General features: G+C 32.5%; 1 protein-coding gene across 1 annotated transcript; it reads left to right on the top strand.

Moving 5' to 3' along the window:
• Window positions 1-16133: 16133 nt before the first annotated feature.
• On the top strand, window positions 16134-16562 carry LOC136795119 (uncharacterized). The gene has a single exon (XM_067044697.1). It carries the CDS (start codon window positions 16134-16136, stop codon window positions 16560-16562), a length of 429 nt encoding a protein of 142 aa, XP_066900798.1.
• Window positions 16563-16905: the final 343 nt, after the last annotated feature.

Genomic DNA, 16905 nt, shown 5'->3' with positions numbered 1-16905 from the left:
TTTTTTTATTTATTCCAATACTTGCAGTTCAATCGGGAACTGTTTCGACCCTAAGAGCCGTTGTTCTGGTAGCCATCATTTAAATCTTTTGGGCAAAACTTTGATCTTAAGCCCATGATTTTCCCATAGACTCCTATTGTTTTTTCTTGATAGCAAACTATGTGCATCTTTGATATGATTGTCCTAATCAATCACGGTTTTGTCTCATAGATCCAATTGTCCTTTTTCACATACAGTTAGTAATAAATTTCGGTCTACGCTATTTTGAAACCGGTTTAAAATAAAAACTTTATGCCTCTCTAACCATAATCTTTCCTGGCTGCTTGCCATCTGTTTTTAAATAAATTCATATTTTGCCCTCAATCGCCTGTATTCTTGGAAGCGGTAGTCACAAAACTTTTGAAAGTAATTTACTGCACTTTCTTAGTGGATAATTTACAAATTTTAATAACTCTTTTGTCCCTAAAAATAATAATTAAAAAAATATAATTAACCCGAATTGCGCCTGCCTCGGTCAGTTTGATATTTTTGACTATTGTTGGAAGAGTCCTTAGGATTTTCTTTGATTTCAATGTTGTATTTAAAATTTTTCGATAATTACTGATATAATTGTATGTTTTACAAAAAATAGAGACAATCGCATCATTTTTGTATTGCTTATTGATTTATTGATATCAGTAACAGAATCGATCATTCAATGATTATGATTCAAGTATGATAAGAACAGCTGATCAAATTACATGAAGTATGTGAAAAGAAGTTAAATTGTATTCTCTTACTTTGTTACAATACAGAACATGTTCTTTTTTTCTGTATACTTCATTATAATATATGAGTAGTTTGCTTAGTTCAACATAACAATCAACACTATAATAATATCGGGTTTATAATATATAATATTACTCGGCAATCGCTGCTCAGGAAGTATATTGACGCAACCCAAAAATTTCATGAAATTGACTTTATTGTGCTGATGGGCACAAAAATGCACTTAATAGACGTTTGTAAATCGACATAATTATATTTAAAAATTCTACCCCGGTCTTATTCTTAAGAACATTTTTTTTTTATCACAAACATAAAGTAAATTAATTTTTGTGCCGACCAACGCAACAAAGTTAGTTTAACAATGTGAACAGTTGCGTTATTATAATAATTATTATGTCAAAGAAGAAAGTTGTCTATGTCTTCTTTGTCTAGCCCTGATAAGCCCTGTAAACTGGGATACTTACACTTACTAATAAAGTGTTGCTTTAGGATATTTTTTTACCTTTCTTGACCAACACCCGAATCATCTTTCCACAATTATTCTGTAATATTATAGATTCCTTGTTATTTAGCGTTGAATATTTCGTACCTCAATGTCGATTCCTTCATACCTCTTAGTTGTTTTGATGAATAAAAGTAAAATTTTGATGTGCCTATTACAGTTGTAGGTAATTCAGATGAACCTATTTTGAAATTTACTAGTTTCATACTTTATATTATAAGGCCTTCATAAATTAATACAAAAAACTTTTTTAATTATTGAACCACTTTTCGATTTCTTCAAGGTAAAATCTATCAAAACTAACAAAAAAGTAATTTCCATATTCATATAAAACGTATGATAAGGGATATTGTGCTTGTAGAGACTGGTGGCTCTATATTCTAGGAAGTAAACTCTTGACTTTAATTGGGGTTAAAAGTTAAAAAGTTAACCGCTTCTAATTTAGTTTTAGAATATTTCAACAACTTTTCTGATTCGAAAATACTAATTACGAACAAAAATACTATTTTAACGAATATATCTAATAATTTTTTCTCTAGAGATATTTAACGTGCCTTAAATTCAAACTATAGCCACATTTATTGACATAACATTTACAATTAGCCGGAACCAGAAAAATTATCTAAAATTTATTGTCTCTATACAAATGGACAGTAAGTAGACTGAAAGTTTAGGACTCCCCAAAATTGTACCGTGGGAACATTACTCTTATTATAAAGGCTTATGAAATGTTTAAGTTGTGTGACTTATCTCTAATCGTTTGAAGCACTTGATGCTCGAATTTTCGTTTCTAGAGATTCATAGAAAAATATACCTCTATACTTATTTTGATGGTGACAGAAATGATTTGTCGTTGAAGATTATTTTAATCTTAAAACTCCTAAACACTTGAACTATTTGTTTTCCTTTTTTTATGAATGTTTTTACTCCACAGGTACAAACACTTACTTTTAACAAATATTAGCTCTAAGCATTTTTCAGTACTAAGAACTACTATATATATATAATTCAATTCATGTACAAACTCTCTAATTTCTTTAACATTAGTTATAATCAGCATTGCAGAGTTTCCGAATGGGTAATCACTACGCAGTAGCTTTGTACTCCTGAAAATAGAATATAAAATTACCTAAAGGCCTTTACAAAATTAATTATCAAAAAATAAGCTTTTACAAGTGAAAAGCTATTTTTTGTGTTCAAAATTATTTTTGAAACAAATAAAAACTGCTCTTTTACCGTTGACAAATATTTCATATATTCTTTATATGATAATATATAAACATCTTATATGTGGATATATAATAGCACTAAATAAGAATGTAATATGTAAATTAACAAATATTTTGAACCAAAAAGTTCAAAGTATCTAGCATTGTTTTAAAGAACTTTTTGATGAGGATATATATATTTGAAGATTTAAATACAGCTGAAAAAATGAATTAAAATAGATTGAATTAATCTTCATCGTTAAGAAGGGTTTATAGCTCGTTTCAAGTTTTTTTTCTACTCTTTACTTCATCATGAGCCGTAAATTTTAAATAACAGCCATTGTTGTTATATCAAGATTGAAATACAATTTTAACATATTGTTCTAGGAGTAAAATAAAATATTATTATTATTATTGGTGCTACAGACGAGTGGTCGAGGCCTCGTGCGATGTATTTCTTAAGTACATCGCGCGTTTCATGACGTGGTTTTCAGAGCGTGGGTTCGTCACTCCCACGCCTATTTTTGTGAGTACCGCCCATTGGCTAGCAGGCCTCACAAAAGCCCCCTGGGAGGTTGTGAGTATTGTATATATAATTATCATATAATTATATATGCTTGAAAAAATCCCGGATAGGGGCGGGGACTCGATCTCGCAACATTTGGGTTGGCAGACTGGCGGTTACCACACTGCTACCATCACCCCAAAAATAAAAAATATCGGAAAATTAAAAACATCACCTCCGTTTATATTCATTTAATCTTGATTCCACGTTTTATTAACAGAAACAAGTTGTTTGAATCCGTTTCTATAAAAAATATATTTATAAAGTTTCCATAATTTTTTAACTGTTTGAAAAAAAAATTTCAATAAACCGTTTGTGACGTGGTGAATAGTAATGAGTGCATTCATGCCAGCCAATCTCACAGCTCAGATTATTTCCGACTACGTGTAGGATTAATGTTTGCTCTGACTAAATTACTCCCTGAAAGTGGTTTAACTCTTCACAATACCCACGAGGAGATTTGTACTGGCGTTAAATATTCAGTTCAACCATTAATATAAGTTTAAATTTTTGGAGCCACCTTCAAAGTTCGCTTATAAAATAATAATATAAAGAAAAAAAGATAAAGATTTTTAAAAGAATAATTTGAAGTGATCCAGATTCATTTCTCTGCGTCGATAAACAAAAAAGATTATATGCCTATGTACCTATTGTTTTAAATGACTTACAACAGTGATTCCCAACCGGGTTTCAGCGAAATAATATAGAAATAGCTCATTCCAGGTCAACTCAACACAGTTTTGAACCTTGCTGTCTCAGGGTTGTACAGGCATTGTGTAGATATTCTAAACATTTCTTAGCTTTTGTTGAAAAGACGGAATTCGGCACTCTATTTTTGTCAAATGATAATGTAGGGATTTCGCCGTTAACCTATTTCTACCGAAAGGGTTCCGGCCTTCTTGCAACAAATGCTTTCCGCTGCCAAAAATTGATTGAGAAAAACTGACTTAGTTTTACAAGCATTGTCAATTGTTTGCAAAACTCTAAGATGTTTGAACTAAAAAAAATGAGTTATTTGCACTGTTTTGAATCTAGATTCCTTCAAATTGTCTTAAAAAAATAATGGAAAACGTATGGTTCAGGAACCTAGCTTCTTCCTCAGGTTCATCTCTGTTTTTTACTTCGCATCTTCCATCAGAAGGCCTACCTACCTTGAGGCCTCTTTATCTCAAATTTTCAATCTGGGCTTTGTCCTACCCAGAATCCTTATAATAGTTTCAGAAAGTGATTTTCTGAAGGGTATAGAGCCTCTTCTTCCCTCTGGAGTTTAGCTCTGAATGGCATAGGTTAGTTTGTAAGGTATGTGTATTTGAGTATCCTCGCTCAAAACAAAAAAAAAAAGTCTTACGGAACTGTAATTACGTATTGACAGTATGGCCTATGAAGTTACAGAAAGTTTTGTTTTCCTAGAAATCGAATTACCTGAAGTGGTACATTATATATTCGATTTCACATATATTTACCATTTTCTAAAAACTGACTCCGATGATTTTGATTAAACTCTTCATATCAATATAAAATTTAATTTTCTTTAATAATTGCTAGGTCTGTGGTTCCCAAACTCGGTGCCTTGTTCAATCGTATGCCAGGGATGCCGCAAGTGGATGCCAGGCCACAATGACAATAATACTTACTTTTTGCCATTTTGAATAGAATCAATTCATATGAAATTCCTGCATCATCATTATATTTTCTATGGTACGTTGACTACTCGGCTTAGGAATAAATACATAATTTAGAAATGTTCAATGAATTATTAGTACTGAATTTCCATGGGTCGTAGTGGTATTATTTATTTATCATAATTTTTTAAGTGCCTGTGATATTGCGTGCCGCGATTTTTTTTTGCCCTACGGGGGTGCCGTGGCAAGAAAAAGTTTGGGAACAGCTGAGGCAGGTGTTATCCTCATTGAAATAGTCTGACGGGCAATGTAATTAAGTGGCGAAATTTCAAAATTCTCTTTCTAAAGTACTTCGAGATTGATTATTTGAAACAATTATCCATCTCTCATCGTTAAAAGTAATAAACAATGGATAAATGTAAAATTGGAAAGAGTTTCATAAGAAGCACTACCAAATATTGTACAATATGTTTGTAAAAAAAAATTGTACACCGGAAGAGGTGGACTCAGTGGTAGAGGTGATCACCACTACTATCCAGGAGGCATCCAAAAGAAACATACCAAAGTTCTACTCCCTCCGCAACACCATCAGGAAGCCACCGAAGCATATCCTCATTCTGATTGGCCAACGAAATAACCTGCGCAATGTCTTTTAGCGCACGCGTGATTTAGCTTCAAACCGGCCATCAATGCAATGACTCGACAGATAGCTGCACTCCTGCGTGACTGGAAGACCGCGCTCTGGCATGACCAGCTCCGGAGGACTCATGATGACCATCAACAGTTTTGAAAGCTGGTCCGGAACTTTGTCACCAAGAGAAGGACTGTACTACTTACTGCTGGGAATGACCTGTTGACGTCTGGGGAACAAGCTGCCCTCCTGGCCTCAAGCTATGCAGCGAAGGATGCTGAGCAGACGTCTAATGCTCCTACAGCACTTGGGAGGTCAGGGAGTCCAGTTGAGAAGCCCATCTTCTCTACCTTCAGCCAGCTGGAGTCGGTACTACGCCGCACTAAGGGTAACAAGGCGTCTGGGCAGGATGGGATCCCAAGTTTACTCTTGAAGATGCTTCCTAGGACAGTTAAAGGCTTCATGCTGAACAATTTCAACTCGTGCATACGGATCTCTTACTTCTCAACTGCCTGGAAACATGAGATCGTAGTGTCGCTACTCAAGTCGGGGAAGAAAGGTGACTTGCCTGAGTACTACCGCCCGATCAACCTCCTCTCGCACATGAGCCTTAGAACGGCTCGTACACCAGCTTATGGAGCACTGCAGGAATGCCGATGTTATACCCCCTGAGGAGACTGCATTTCAGCGAGGTGTTGCCAGCGAACACCATCTGGCGAATCTTCAAGAGCACACCATAGGCCTTCGGCAGCTTATCCCACCCGCTACTACTCCGCCGACTGGAGGAGTTCAATTTCTCGCTGCTCTGAGTTCTGTTCCGCGACTGATTAGAAGCTATCTTAGTGAAAAATCAGTCGCCTTACGAGTTGGCGGTGTCTTCTCGCTTCCGGTCCCCACCACCTGGTGAGTTCCTCAAGGGGTTCCTCATGCTGGGACCTTTACTGTTCGTCGTTTTTATGGCATCAGTAGTCGCCCTCAAGCACCCAGTGGCAGTAGTAGGAGCCTATACAGACGATATCGGGATCTGCGACTCCAGTATGAGTCCGAACGTAGCCCCCCAACATGCCGAAAATGCTTCTGCTACGTAAGATCGTAACTGCACTGAACAGGGACGGCATCAGGGTGAACCCTGCGAAGACGGATGCCTTAATCATGTCCTTTCAGAAGTGCTCTACCACCAGCTCACTTCACAGCAGATCTCACTTCAGCTCAAGTTGAAGATTTATAAAGCTATCATCCGCCCGACTCTGCTCTGTAGTGCCACGCTCCTGCGATAACTTTTCGAGACCTCGCTGAAAAAGCTGCAGAAATTCCAGAATTCCCTCCTTCGGTGAATAATCCGAGGAACTCCACTCCAAAGAGCCAGGGGAACAGTGCTATCCATGATGGGCTCTAGCTCCCCTCTTTGCCGGAGTTCATAGGTCGTAGGTACATCAAGTTTTTTGATGGCCTGAAGGCATATGCTTACCTGCTGTTCAATGAGGTCGTCCTCCGCCAGAGAGGTCCTGACAAAGGAAGGGCACCAGTTACATGTTTATATACTTAAGTATATATTAATATTGTTATATATGTATAACAGTAAAGGATGTAAGAAAAAAAACAATTATGTTAAAAGAAAAGAATTGTTTTCGTGTTCCCATGGTTGCTATGGCATTAATAAAGTTTTACTTTTAAATACCTATGTATGAAGTATATAATAAGGGAACCTTATGATCCTGAATTGTATAGACATTGATATTTTAAAAAGGGAAAGCATTAATTTAATCTCAATTTAGAGTGCTAAGTAAAAAGATTTTATAATGATATATATTTTGGCATGGTAGTGAATAAAGTGTTATGAGGCTTTATTATTATTAGCCCCTCTTTCTGGAAATTTTTTATTTAAGAAAATATAAATTTTTATTTTTAAACAGTTTATTAAAACCTGCATTATATAATATTTGTATAATGCAGGTTTTGATATAACTTTAGAATGGGTGGATTTGAGGGACAGAGATAGAGGATAATAGCAAGATACAGGGCTTCCCAACCGGACTGCATGAATCCTTCTAAGCGTTGATACAGTATTGATAGAGCCTGGTTACTAATGCAACAACAAGGCTAGGAGCCGATTCGATTAGCCCCCCTAATGTTACCTAACGAGGTAGCATTAGCTTAGGGGCGGACATGTTCAACGTTCCGAGTCTTGTTTTATTGCACACAGAACGTTTTCATGTCCAACTGTCGAATAACCTTTAGATACATAGAATTGCATAGAACGTTACCCTTCCATGTCTGATAAAAAATGCAAAAGCTTCGTTGAAGTGCTATTTTCAATCTTTTATCGAAATGGAACCATTCGTACATCAGGATGGGATCGTCAGAGGAATAATATATTTCAAAGAGGTTTGATTGACCCCGAGTCCTAAATGTAAACATATAAGCGGAGGGGACTGTGAGGGACTGGACCAGCCTTTTTTTTTTGTGATTTTTATATTTCAAAAAACGTTGGCTCGTAACCGGTTACGTTCCAATGGGCCCTTATTAGCCGAGAAAAAAATATATAACTTTAGTAGGTTTTTTTTATTATTGATTTATTTCTGTGCAATATTGATTTCAAATTAGTTGGCGAAAAAATCGATTAGTTTTCATATGTATGTAGAAAAAGAAAATTGCCCTTGTTATTAAATGAGTTCAAACGTATACAATATCGCAATAATTAACAGAGGCTCTCTATTAATTTGATTTAAAATAAAATAATCTAGAAACTAGCAAGTCAGATTCGTTTTTCAAAATTACTAAATACAGATGTTCAAATAAGTATAGTTAAATCTGTCGGGGTTACACAAAACATTATCTTTAAATAATAGCTTAGAACATTTTTTAATTTATTTCAAAAAATAGTATTCAAAAATATTAAGAGCGGCGAAAAACTACTATCTACTCATTTCTAAGATAAAAAAAAATCAACCCCAGTTTACTACGTTATTTGGCCAAAATCGTATTAATATCGTAGGTTATCTACTCGATGTACTGTTTTATTTTATTTTTTAATGCCGGTCAGTAAAAAAAAATTTGTATTATTAGGATACTAAAAATGAATCCGACTTATCAAAAAGTCGGAAAGTTTTATTTACCTTATTTACTACAAGCATATTATTTTTTTTAAAGAACTACTTACATTTAATACCATCGGGCAATATTTTTTTTCCTAAGTATACAAATAGTGTGTTATATAATAACCTAAGGGATGTGACAGGGTGGGTTGGGCGTAGGTCCCAGAGCGCGCCCGGTTCGGAACGTACTGGGTTCGATTTCTACCTGGGGCAGTTAATATTTCTGTTTCGGAGGTATCCAGAAATGAATCTTGACACTCCCGCCTTGGTACGCGGAGGCAACTCTAAATAACTCCAGAGATTGGCAAAAAGAACCGCTAGGGCAACTTTACGGACTACTTCCCCACACCAGATACTAGAAATAATTAATATATAATAACCAATAAATCGATTCATAGCAAAGATAAAAAACAAGAATGTAACACTTTTATTTAATAAAGTTATATAGATATTTTTGTCACGACTTTTAGCTTCTATTGAAAAAAAATTTCCATTGAATCCAAAAAAAATAAATAAATACAAAATGTCTAAAATCGATGACTTCATTACTTTATCCTCCTTTAGTCAGTAAATTTTCTATTTATTGAATTTATGAATATGGATAATGTCGAACGTAAAAACTAAAGCAGTTAAAATTCGAAAAAAGAATTGTATTCGGTGCTTTTAGGAAAGTTCTAAGATCTTGAAATCATATACACCACGATTACAACACTTACTGTAGATCCTATTTTAATAAAGTTTGATTAAAAGTAAAAATAGTCAAGAAGTTGAAAACGTTTAAAACAAAATCAAGGAGTTGAAAGCGTTTAAAATAAATTCAAGAACCTGAGGGAAAAATATTTTCTACGCATCCGGAATATTCAAAGGATGATTACTGATTGTTTGCTCGTCTAAAAAATGGGCAATGATCTGGCAGCTAAGGAAATATATTAATCCTAAAGACAGCTGAAAGGTAGGGAGGACGGAAGAAGTAAAAGGATATTATGGAAGGGTTAGAGAAGAATGGATTGAAGGAGGAAGGGTCTGTTAGAGAAGACAGGGAAAAATTGATCAAGATCTGTAAGGCCTGTGAATCTCTCCGCCAAATGGAGGCTACCGTTTACGTCTCCAAGGAATGAATGAGCTTAGGTTTGTATAGTTTCAAAGATCAAAATAATTTTGAATATTATATTAATAATTTATTTATTTATTTAAGTATTTTGACCACTAGGGCTATTTACACTGAATTTACAAAGTTAGTAGATTACAATTGACATATTCACAAAGTTACAAATTAACTATTACAATTACATATTTACAATTACAATTTACATTTTACAAAATTACAATTAGAATTGACGTGGTTAGTAAATTACGATATTAAATCATCCACTTATCCTTGTTGGACAGTTCTATCTATATATATATATTCAGACTATATATGATCATAAACATTCATAATTTTTAGAAAGGGAAAAAGTTTTGTTATTATTGTGGAATCTTCTTTCAACATCTCCTGTAAATCTGAAGTGAATCGGTGTGAATATTAATAATTAATATAAAGGTATTATTGGTACTGGCGATATCAAGGTTATAATGTTTTTAGGGAAACAGCTTACACTAACAGTATCACAGCGTTCAAACTTATTTTTAAAATTTTTTCATCGAACTTATTTAATTTAAAATTAATTAATTAATTTTACAATAAAGATGAAAAATTATTTTATTTTTTTAAATTTGTCGAGGTATTTACAGCTTTGAAAACATTGCATGACTCTTATGTTATTATTTATTTGATGTTTCGATCAGATCTTTGGTCGTTAATAATTTTCACTGAAGGTAGGTTTAAATAATTTTTTTCTTAACTAGTATATCATAAAAATAAAGAATTGTTTAATCGACATCAAAATCTTTCAATTTGAATATTCGGACTGTAACTCGAGATATAGCTGATTGCAATTTTTCCTCTATCTATTCTACAGGTTAAAAGAGGAAACTTAAAGATAGTTAAATCGAACAATGGTTAAAAAGCGTCTAAAATTGGAAAACGGCGTGAAACCCGCTACTCCCACTCTCCATGGTAGTCTTACTTATCTCACCTTTAAAACAGACACTTATAGCGAGTATGTTGGTTGATATACGACATGTCAAAATCTCACAAGAGATCATAACACAAAAAAGGCAATCCATCTCGGCAAACCCGCCCCACTAGAACCATAGATTAGCAACGGTTCTGTATCACTATCGAAGTATTTGCTTAAAACGGGAAGAGAAGGCTTAACATTTGTAAAATCGAACAATATTTAATGCCTCTAAAATTGGAAAACGGCGTATATTTTTTCTTTTGATCTTTTTTTTTTTATCTCTTCTGCGTCTGGAAAAGGCATTCCATGGAATGAATTCCAGTCAAAACATGCAACGTGAGAAATATTTAATATAACTCAAAACCTTATTGTTATTAATTTCTTATACCATATTTAACGGTGCAGTGCTTCAAACGAAAACTTTCACACTGTTGCAAGTCATTCTTCTCCATTAACTTATACGACTATGATATTTAAATTATTATTGACCTCCTCATATGGTTCGTCCTTTTTTTCTTCTTTTCATTCGTCCTCTTGGCCCGTATATTTTTCTCAGGGCTTCCCCCTCCCAAATTTTCAGCAATCTGTTGCTTCACTAGTTGAAAACTCACTCTTCACTAGTTTAAAACTAACTCTTCACCTTCACAGGGAATCTAACAACGGTTTTATAACTGTTACCTCGACGCTCTATGTTAGCTCCTATGAGCTTAAAGTTTTTGTCATTGGAAAACGATGCTGATTGGTTTGTATAACTTTGATTGATTCGTATATTGTTATTTTATTCTTTTAGGACTTCCTGTATGAACCTTCTAATTTGAGAATCCGGACTTTTTATAGTAGAGCAACAAATTACTGATTGAAACCCTATCTATTCTAGCAGTTAATCACAAATTTCTTATCATATTTTGTTTTCAATAGACCCACCTTCCGTTTTCAAAAGGGAAGTTCCTATCAAAAATATAAGTTAAAAAATATATAATTCATTTTTTCTGTAGTTTAATAAAAACAACTTTATGCTGCTTTTTGAAATTATAGCCTGCTTTGTATTAAAAGATAATTGTATAAGAGATTTTTACAACCTCATGACTCCGCACAAGTATGATAAAAGCTACATTAAAAACCCCGAAGGCTTTCCCTAAGGAAATATTATGGGTCCAGCTTCGACTGCTGTTTTATTGAATCAAAACCAATAGGATTTCTTTTATTATTTCATTCCACATCTACTTAGGTCCATTCTATTCATGTACTGATAATGAAATGAGTGTAACATCATTGATATCAGTGGCCCAGAACGTTCTCTTGAGCTAAGTTACATGACTTAAATGCAGTAAACACAGCATAAGTACAGAATACGGTACAAAATAAGGATGCAAAGTTGCCATAGAATTATACTTTTTTTAAATTCATTTTATTGAAGCGAATTAATATAATCTGCCACTGATTAAGGGTATTGAGTATTAGTGATCAAAGACTTATTCATACAATATATACATAAATAAAAGTAAAACAATATAAATAATAATAATAGTACTTAATAAAAATGATATTAAAAAATATCGAAGTGTTTAAATCACTTTGACGTAACTATCAGTGCCTATAACGACCAGCCAGCAATATTACAACACTCGAGTTTATATTCAATCTGTTAAGTTAAAGTTCTTTTTATCTAGATCAAAATGTTCTTTTACATTTATTGCTACTTAGGCGTTTTCCCTTTATTTCAATTTAAAAGGTAATAAAATGGAAATTGAAATATATTGTAAAAGTAGTAACGAAAAATGAACTGAATAATTTAGTATAGTCTGTATAGTTTTCTTTTAGTATTTTATTTTTTATTAATATTCATTTTAGAGAATTCATTATTAAAATATTATTTTTTTCTCAGGATTCCTTGTTGGTGTTTGAGATAAGGAATCTTCGTGAGCTTTGTCAACACTTACTAAAAAAATGTTTTCCTAATTTCTGGAATTTCACGACCATCCCTGAGGCTTAATAACGTAAACATATTAAGAGAAATATATATATATATATATATATATATATATATATGTGTGTGTGTGTGCGCGTAAAGATGCTTACCTTCCGGCTCTAACCCATCCCTACCTCTAAATAATAATTAAGTGATGTTAACACATGGTTTTATAAAACAATAACCTCATAAACTGTTTTTATTTCATTTATGATTTATGAGTATTTCAGTGAACTAAAGACTATAAAAACTGAATTTGTTTTATAGGTACGTATAGTTTAAGATACAATGTACTATTTAAATTGAATTTGTCATTAATTAATTAAATAATTATTTTATAGAAGCAAAAGAGGTTTATAGTCCTGAAGTCTATGTCTAACACAATATATATATATATATATATATATATAAAGATAAGGTAGTGATTAAAATGAATTATTCATTGCATAAGTTCTATATATCATACCTGCTTAATATGAACTTATCATATATGGCTTTATACCTTATTTCAGATTTATTGTATTTTATGTTATTTTTTATTATTTTTTTACTTAATCAAGAATAAAATTGATACAAATTTTCATTGAACTTTACTATATCTTGGTTCGCAAACCTTTTCAAGTATTGACAATTGTATTTTAGATTAGAAAACACTTTAACTAGATTAAAAAGTCTCGAGCTACACCCTCAGTCGCACAAGATGGTGATTGTAGCCTTAGCAACTGTTACTTTAGTAATACAATATTGAAATTTTTTGTTCTTATATTCTTATTTTTTATTATTTATACATTATTTAAATCTTTAATATATTTTAAATTACTGTTGTAGAATGTGTGGTTGAATATAACTAATTCGGAAAAAAATATTACTAAAGTGACTTCAGGTTTTTAAAAATGCTCTATAATCCTGTCTCAGTCTTAATAAATATATTGCAAGATAATATAACCTTGCAGCAACCTCCTGCTTTTGATTTTTTAGTTTATTTATTTGTGCCAGAATTATAAACTGTTTTGTTTATCTATACATGAAGTAGATAGTACCTTGTTATAAATGTTATTCTAGGCTGTGAATACTCAGATCATCCAGCCTTCTCAAATTTATTTCTAACTTTCCTACATACGACATAAAAAAAAATGTGATATAATCGAAAGTCAGTATCAATTTCTCTATTATTTCGAATGAAAAGAATCAGCGGAAATATCGCATATATCTATTATCAGTTTCTCAGTACATTTTATAATCTCTGTGTCCGAATCGTAGTGAGTTACAAATGCCGGTAACTCAATGTAATTCAAGTTCCAAGATTTTTGAAATGCGTTAAAAATGAAGAAGAATATGGTCATTTTGAAGTATTAAACGCTTTGAGCCATCCATTTCAAAGTTTAAATATGACTCAACTACATTATATGATGTAGATTTTGTTTTTCTAACAATATAAAGCTTGGGTAGTGGAAAACCTTTACATTCCATCATTAAAAACATCTATTTTTTTTTTTTTGTAAACAAATGATTTTTGAGTATTAACTTGGTTTATTCTGAATTTTATAATTTATGGGTTATTGAATTTTATAATTTATGGGTTATTGAATTTTAAAAACTGTTAGTTAATATATTGAGATTGAAGTAAATATTTCACCTCTTTTGATGAATACTATATTCAAATATTTGTCATTTTAAATTATCAAAGATAATAAATAAATACCATTGGATAATTATAACCCATAAAGACTCATCAAAACATTGTACTAACTTAAAATTGATTTGAATCATTTGTTCAGCAAAAAAGGCGAATATTTATGGAGTGTCAAATCTTTATGAGAAGGTCTCTGATGGTCAAAGGCAAACATTATATTTTGCTTTTACTCAATCTATTTTCCCCTTTTATTTATTAGGGTGAAATCAGATTTTCATTAAGATCAGAATGTTCTGATTTTCTATTTTTCAGTTAAATAAATCACACAATTTAAAACGTTTGTAATAATGAAGACAAATTTATAGGGTCAGAAGTAAGCCGGTACAAGTGACAAGTTGGACAATAAGATATTTCTTTGCTATTCGCCAGTGCCTGAACTGAATTTATGCGAATTAAGTTATCAATCAATAATTATAATTATAATTTTGAATAATTAACTAATATATATTGTTCAAAATTTTATCAACAATAAAGCCTCAATTTGATTTAGATACAAATTGTTAGAAAAAACATCGTATTAGCAAACTTTCACCTCTTTATTTCTAATCTCAGTTATAAAATTTAATATATTGTTTTAAGATACTAAATTTAGAAGTTCTTAAATATCTGTAAATAACTATGTCAATGAATTCTAAATTCAGATATCATTATAAAATTGGCGACTATAATCACTATAGAAAATATCACATTTTAAAAAAATAGCTGAACAAATAGAGTAGAGTTGACATATATTTTAATAGTACATCTATTTTAAAATTTCAAGGAATCATGTCTTTTTTTTTATTGTTTAATTAAAAATTGGTATTTTCCTTTTCAGGTAAGGGATAGCGAATCAAGAATTTCATTTCTATATTTTAAGTTTCTATTAGCAGGGGTCACAAATACTAAGGTAAGATATTAACTATTTTAAATGAGATGTAGATGGTTGACCGTAGATTAATGCTTGAAGAAGTTTGAAGAAGTCAATTGTATGTTACTCTAAATGTTGTTGTTATCTCTTCTGTTCTATAGCCCTGATGAAGACCTGAAACTCAGGTCGAAACGTCGGCATAAAATAAATAAATATTGTTTTGTTTATTTATGTTGTTCTTTACGGACCGCACCCCCCGACAAACTTCTTCTAGTATTAACTATTTTGGTTAAATAATTTAAAATTGATAAATCACTATTCTCTGTTTAGAAATTCCTTTGGAACTGTCGGTGTGAGTTTTGCACTAAACAGGCTATATCTATTTTACTTTATCTTTTTTCTTCTTGATTATGCTTTGATAGAAAAAATTACTGTTTAATTATTAAATTGTATTCATGAATCTTACGAATTCTCTAAAATCTCCAAATTTTCTATTTAGAATTATCAGAATCAAGCTTAAACCTATATTATGATAATTAAATTAAATATGTACCGCTACAACCAATGAAGGGATTCAGTACTTTGTAAAGAAGTACTCTTACTAGACCAACGGTTGTGCATGGAGGTGATTTGTTCAGAATCAAGCTCGACCCCCAGATTTTTACCCAATTAAGGGTACCCAATTTAAGAGGCTGGATAGACCCCAGGAGGCCTCCAGAACCTACAGGAGTTGACTCACGGCTACAGTGTAACAGAAAACAAGTACTCGCTTCGGCGGTATTAATATATATCGGTATTAATTACAAGAAAAATAACATAAATTAACCTTAAATAATATTTGAATCGCTTTAGCTCCCATATAGTTATGCTTCAGATTAGGCTTTTATAACTTATTTTTAATTGTCTTAAATTTTATTGTTTTAATTAAAAATTACTATTGTTTATATTCATAATTTTATTAATTAAAAATAGTAATAATTTAGAAAAATTGATAAAATAATAATAAAGGAGATTTCAGTCGAATGGTTAAAGACTGGAAAGTTATTCTCTGAGGAAGGTTTTTTTGGTCGCAATTTTAGATGAGGTTATTGCCATCATATAGAAGACGCGCTCTAAAAGACGCAACACCCGATATATATGGAATATGCTCAGATCAGATGACTGATTATGACATTGGAGTCAAATGGATGTGGAGTGCTGGCTGGCACCGAATATCTCCAGAGGCACAACAATATGGTCAACATTTTTCATCAGACTCTGGCGTTGAAACACAACTTAGTAGATGATCCAATAGAACCCGTATATAAGCACCACATAAACAGATTCCTCAATTTCTATTGGGATAAATCAAGTATTAAGGTCCATACTGTGCGTGATAATAAACTAGATATCCTTCTTGTAGATTTAAGAGCAAAAAAAGCGGAACTTATTAATGTTGGAATCCACAACGATAATAGTATAGGCACCACTGTGGGAGAAAAACTCGGCAAATATCAGGAACTGACGATAGCGGCGGAAATGGATTACTCAGTACAGAGAGGATGGAAGAAAATATTTACGACGGAAGAAGGTGTGAAACCATTTCAACTCTCATAAAATCTGATTACAGAGGCGTTCCCAAAACCCCGAAGACGAAACGTATAAAGCAATTAATGAACCATTTGAATTTTGCTTCGAGATTCCCAGATACACCCCCGTAAACCGCATAACAACTGCCAAAGTGGTGGAGTATTAAGGACGTAACCCGCCGCCTGGAAGCTTCAAAGGGTAGCGAAGGTGACTTAATCACTTAAGAGTGAAGACGGGAGATACCGGAGACGAGGATTTTCCAGGAGATAATTTGGTAATTTCAATTCAGGATAACTTTACAACGTGAAACTATGCCATAATTTTTGTTAATTTATTGCCTTAAGCCGTTATATGCCAGATAAGAAACGAG

The sequence above is a fragment of the Halyomorpha halys genome, unplaced genomic scaffold (genome assembly GCF_000696795.3).
Source record: "Halyomorpha halys isolate HHAL.00 unplaced genomic scaffold, Hhal_1.1 Scaffold825.1, whole genome shotgun sequence".
Lineage (NCBI taxonomy): Eukaryota > Metazoa > Arthropoda > Insecta > Hemiptera > Pentatomidae > Halyomorpha > Halyomorpha halys.
Note: the sequence above shows the minus strand (reverse complement) of the source record. Positions and strands in the feature narration are given on the sequence as shown.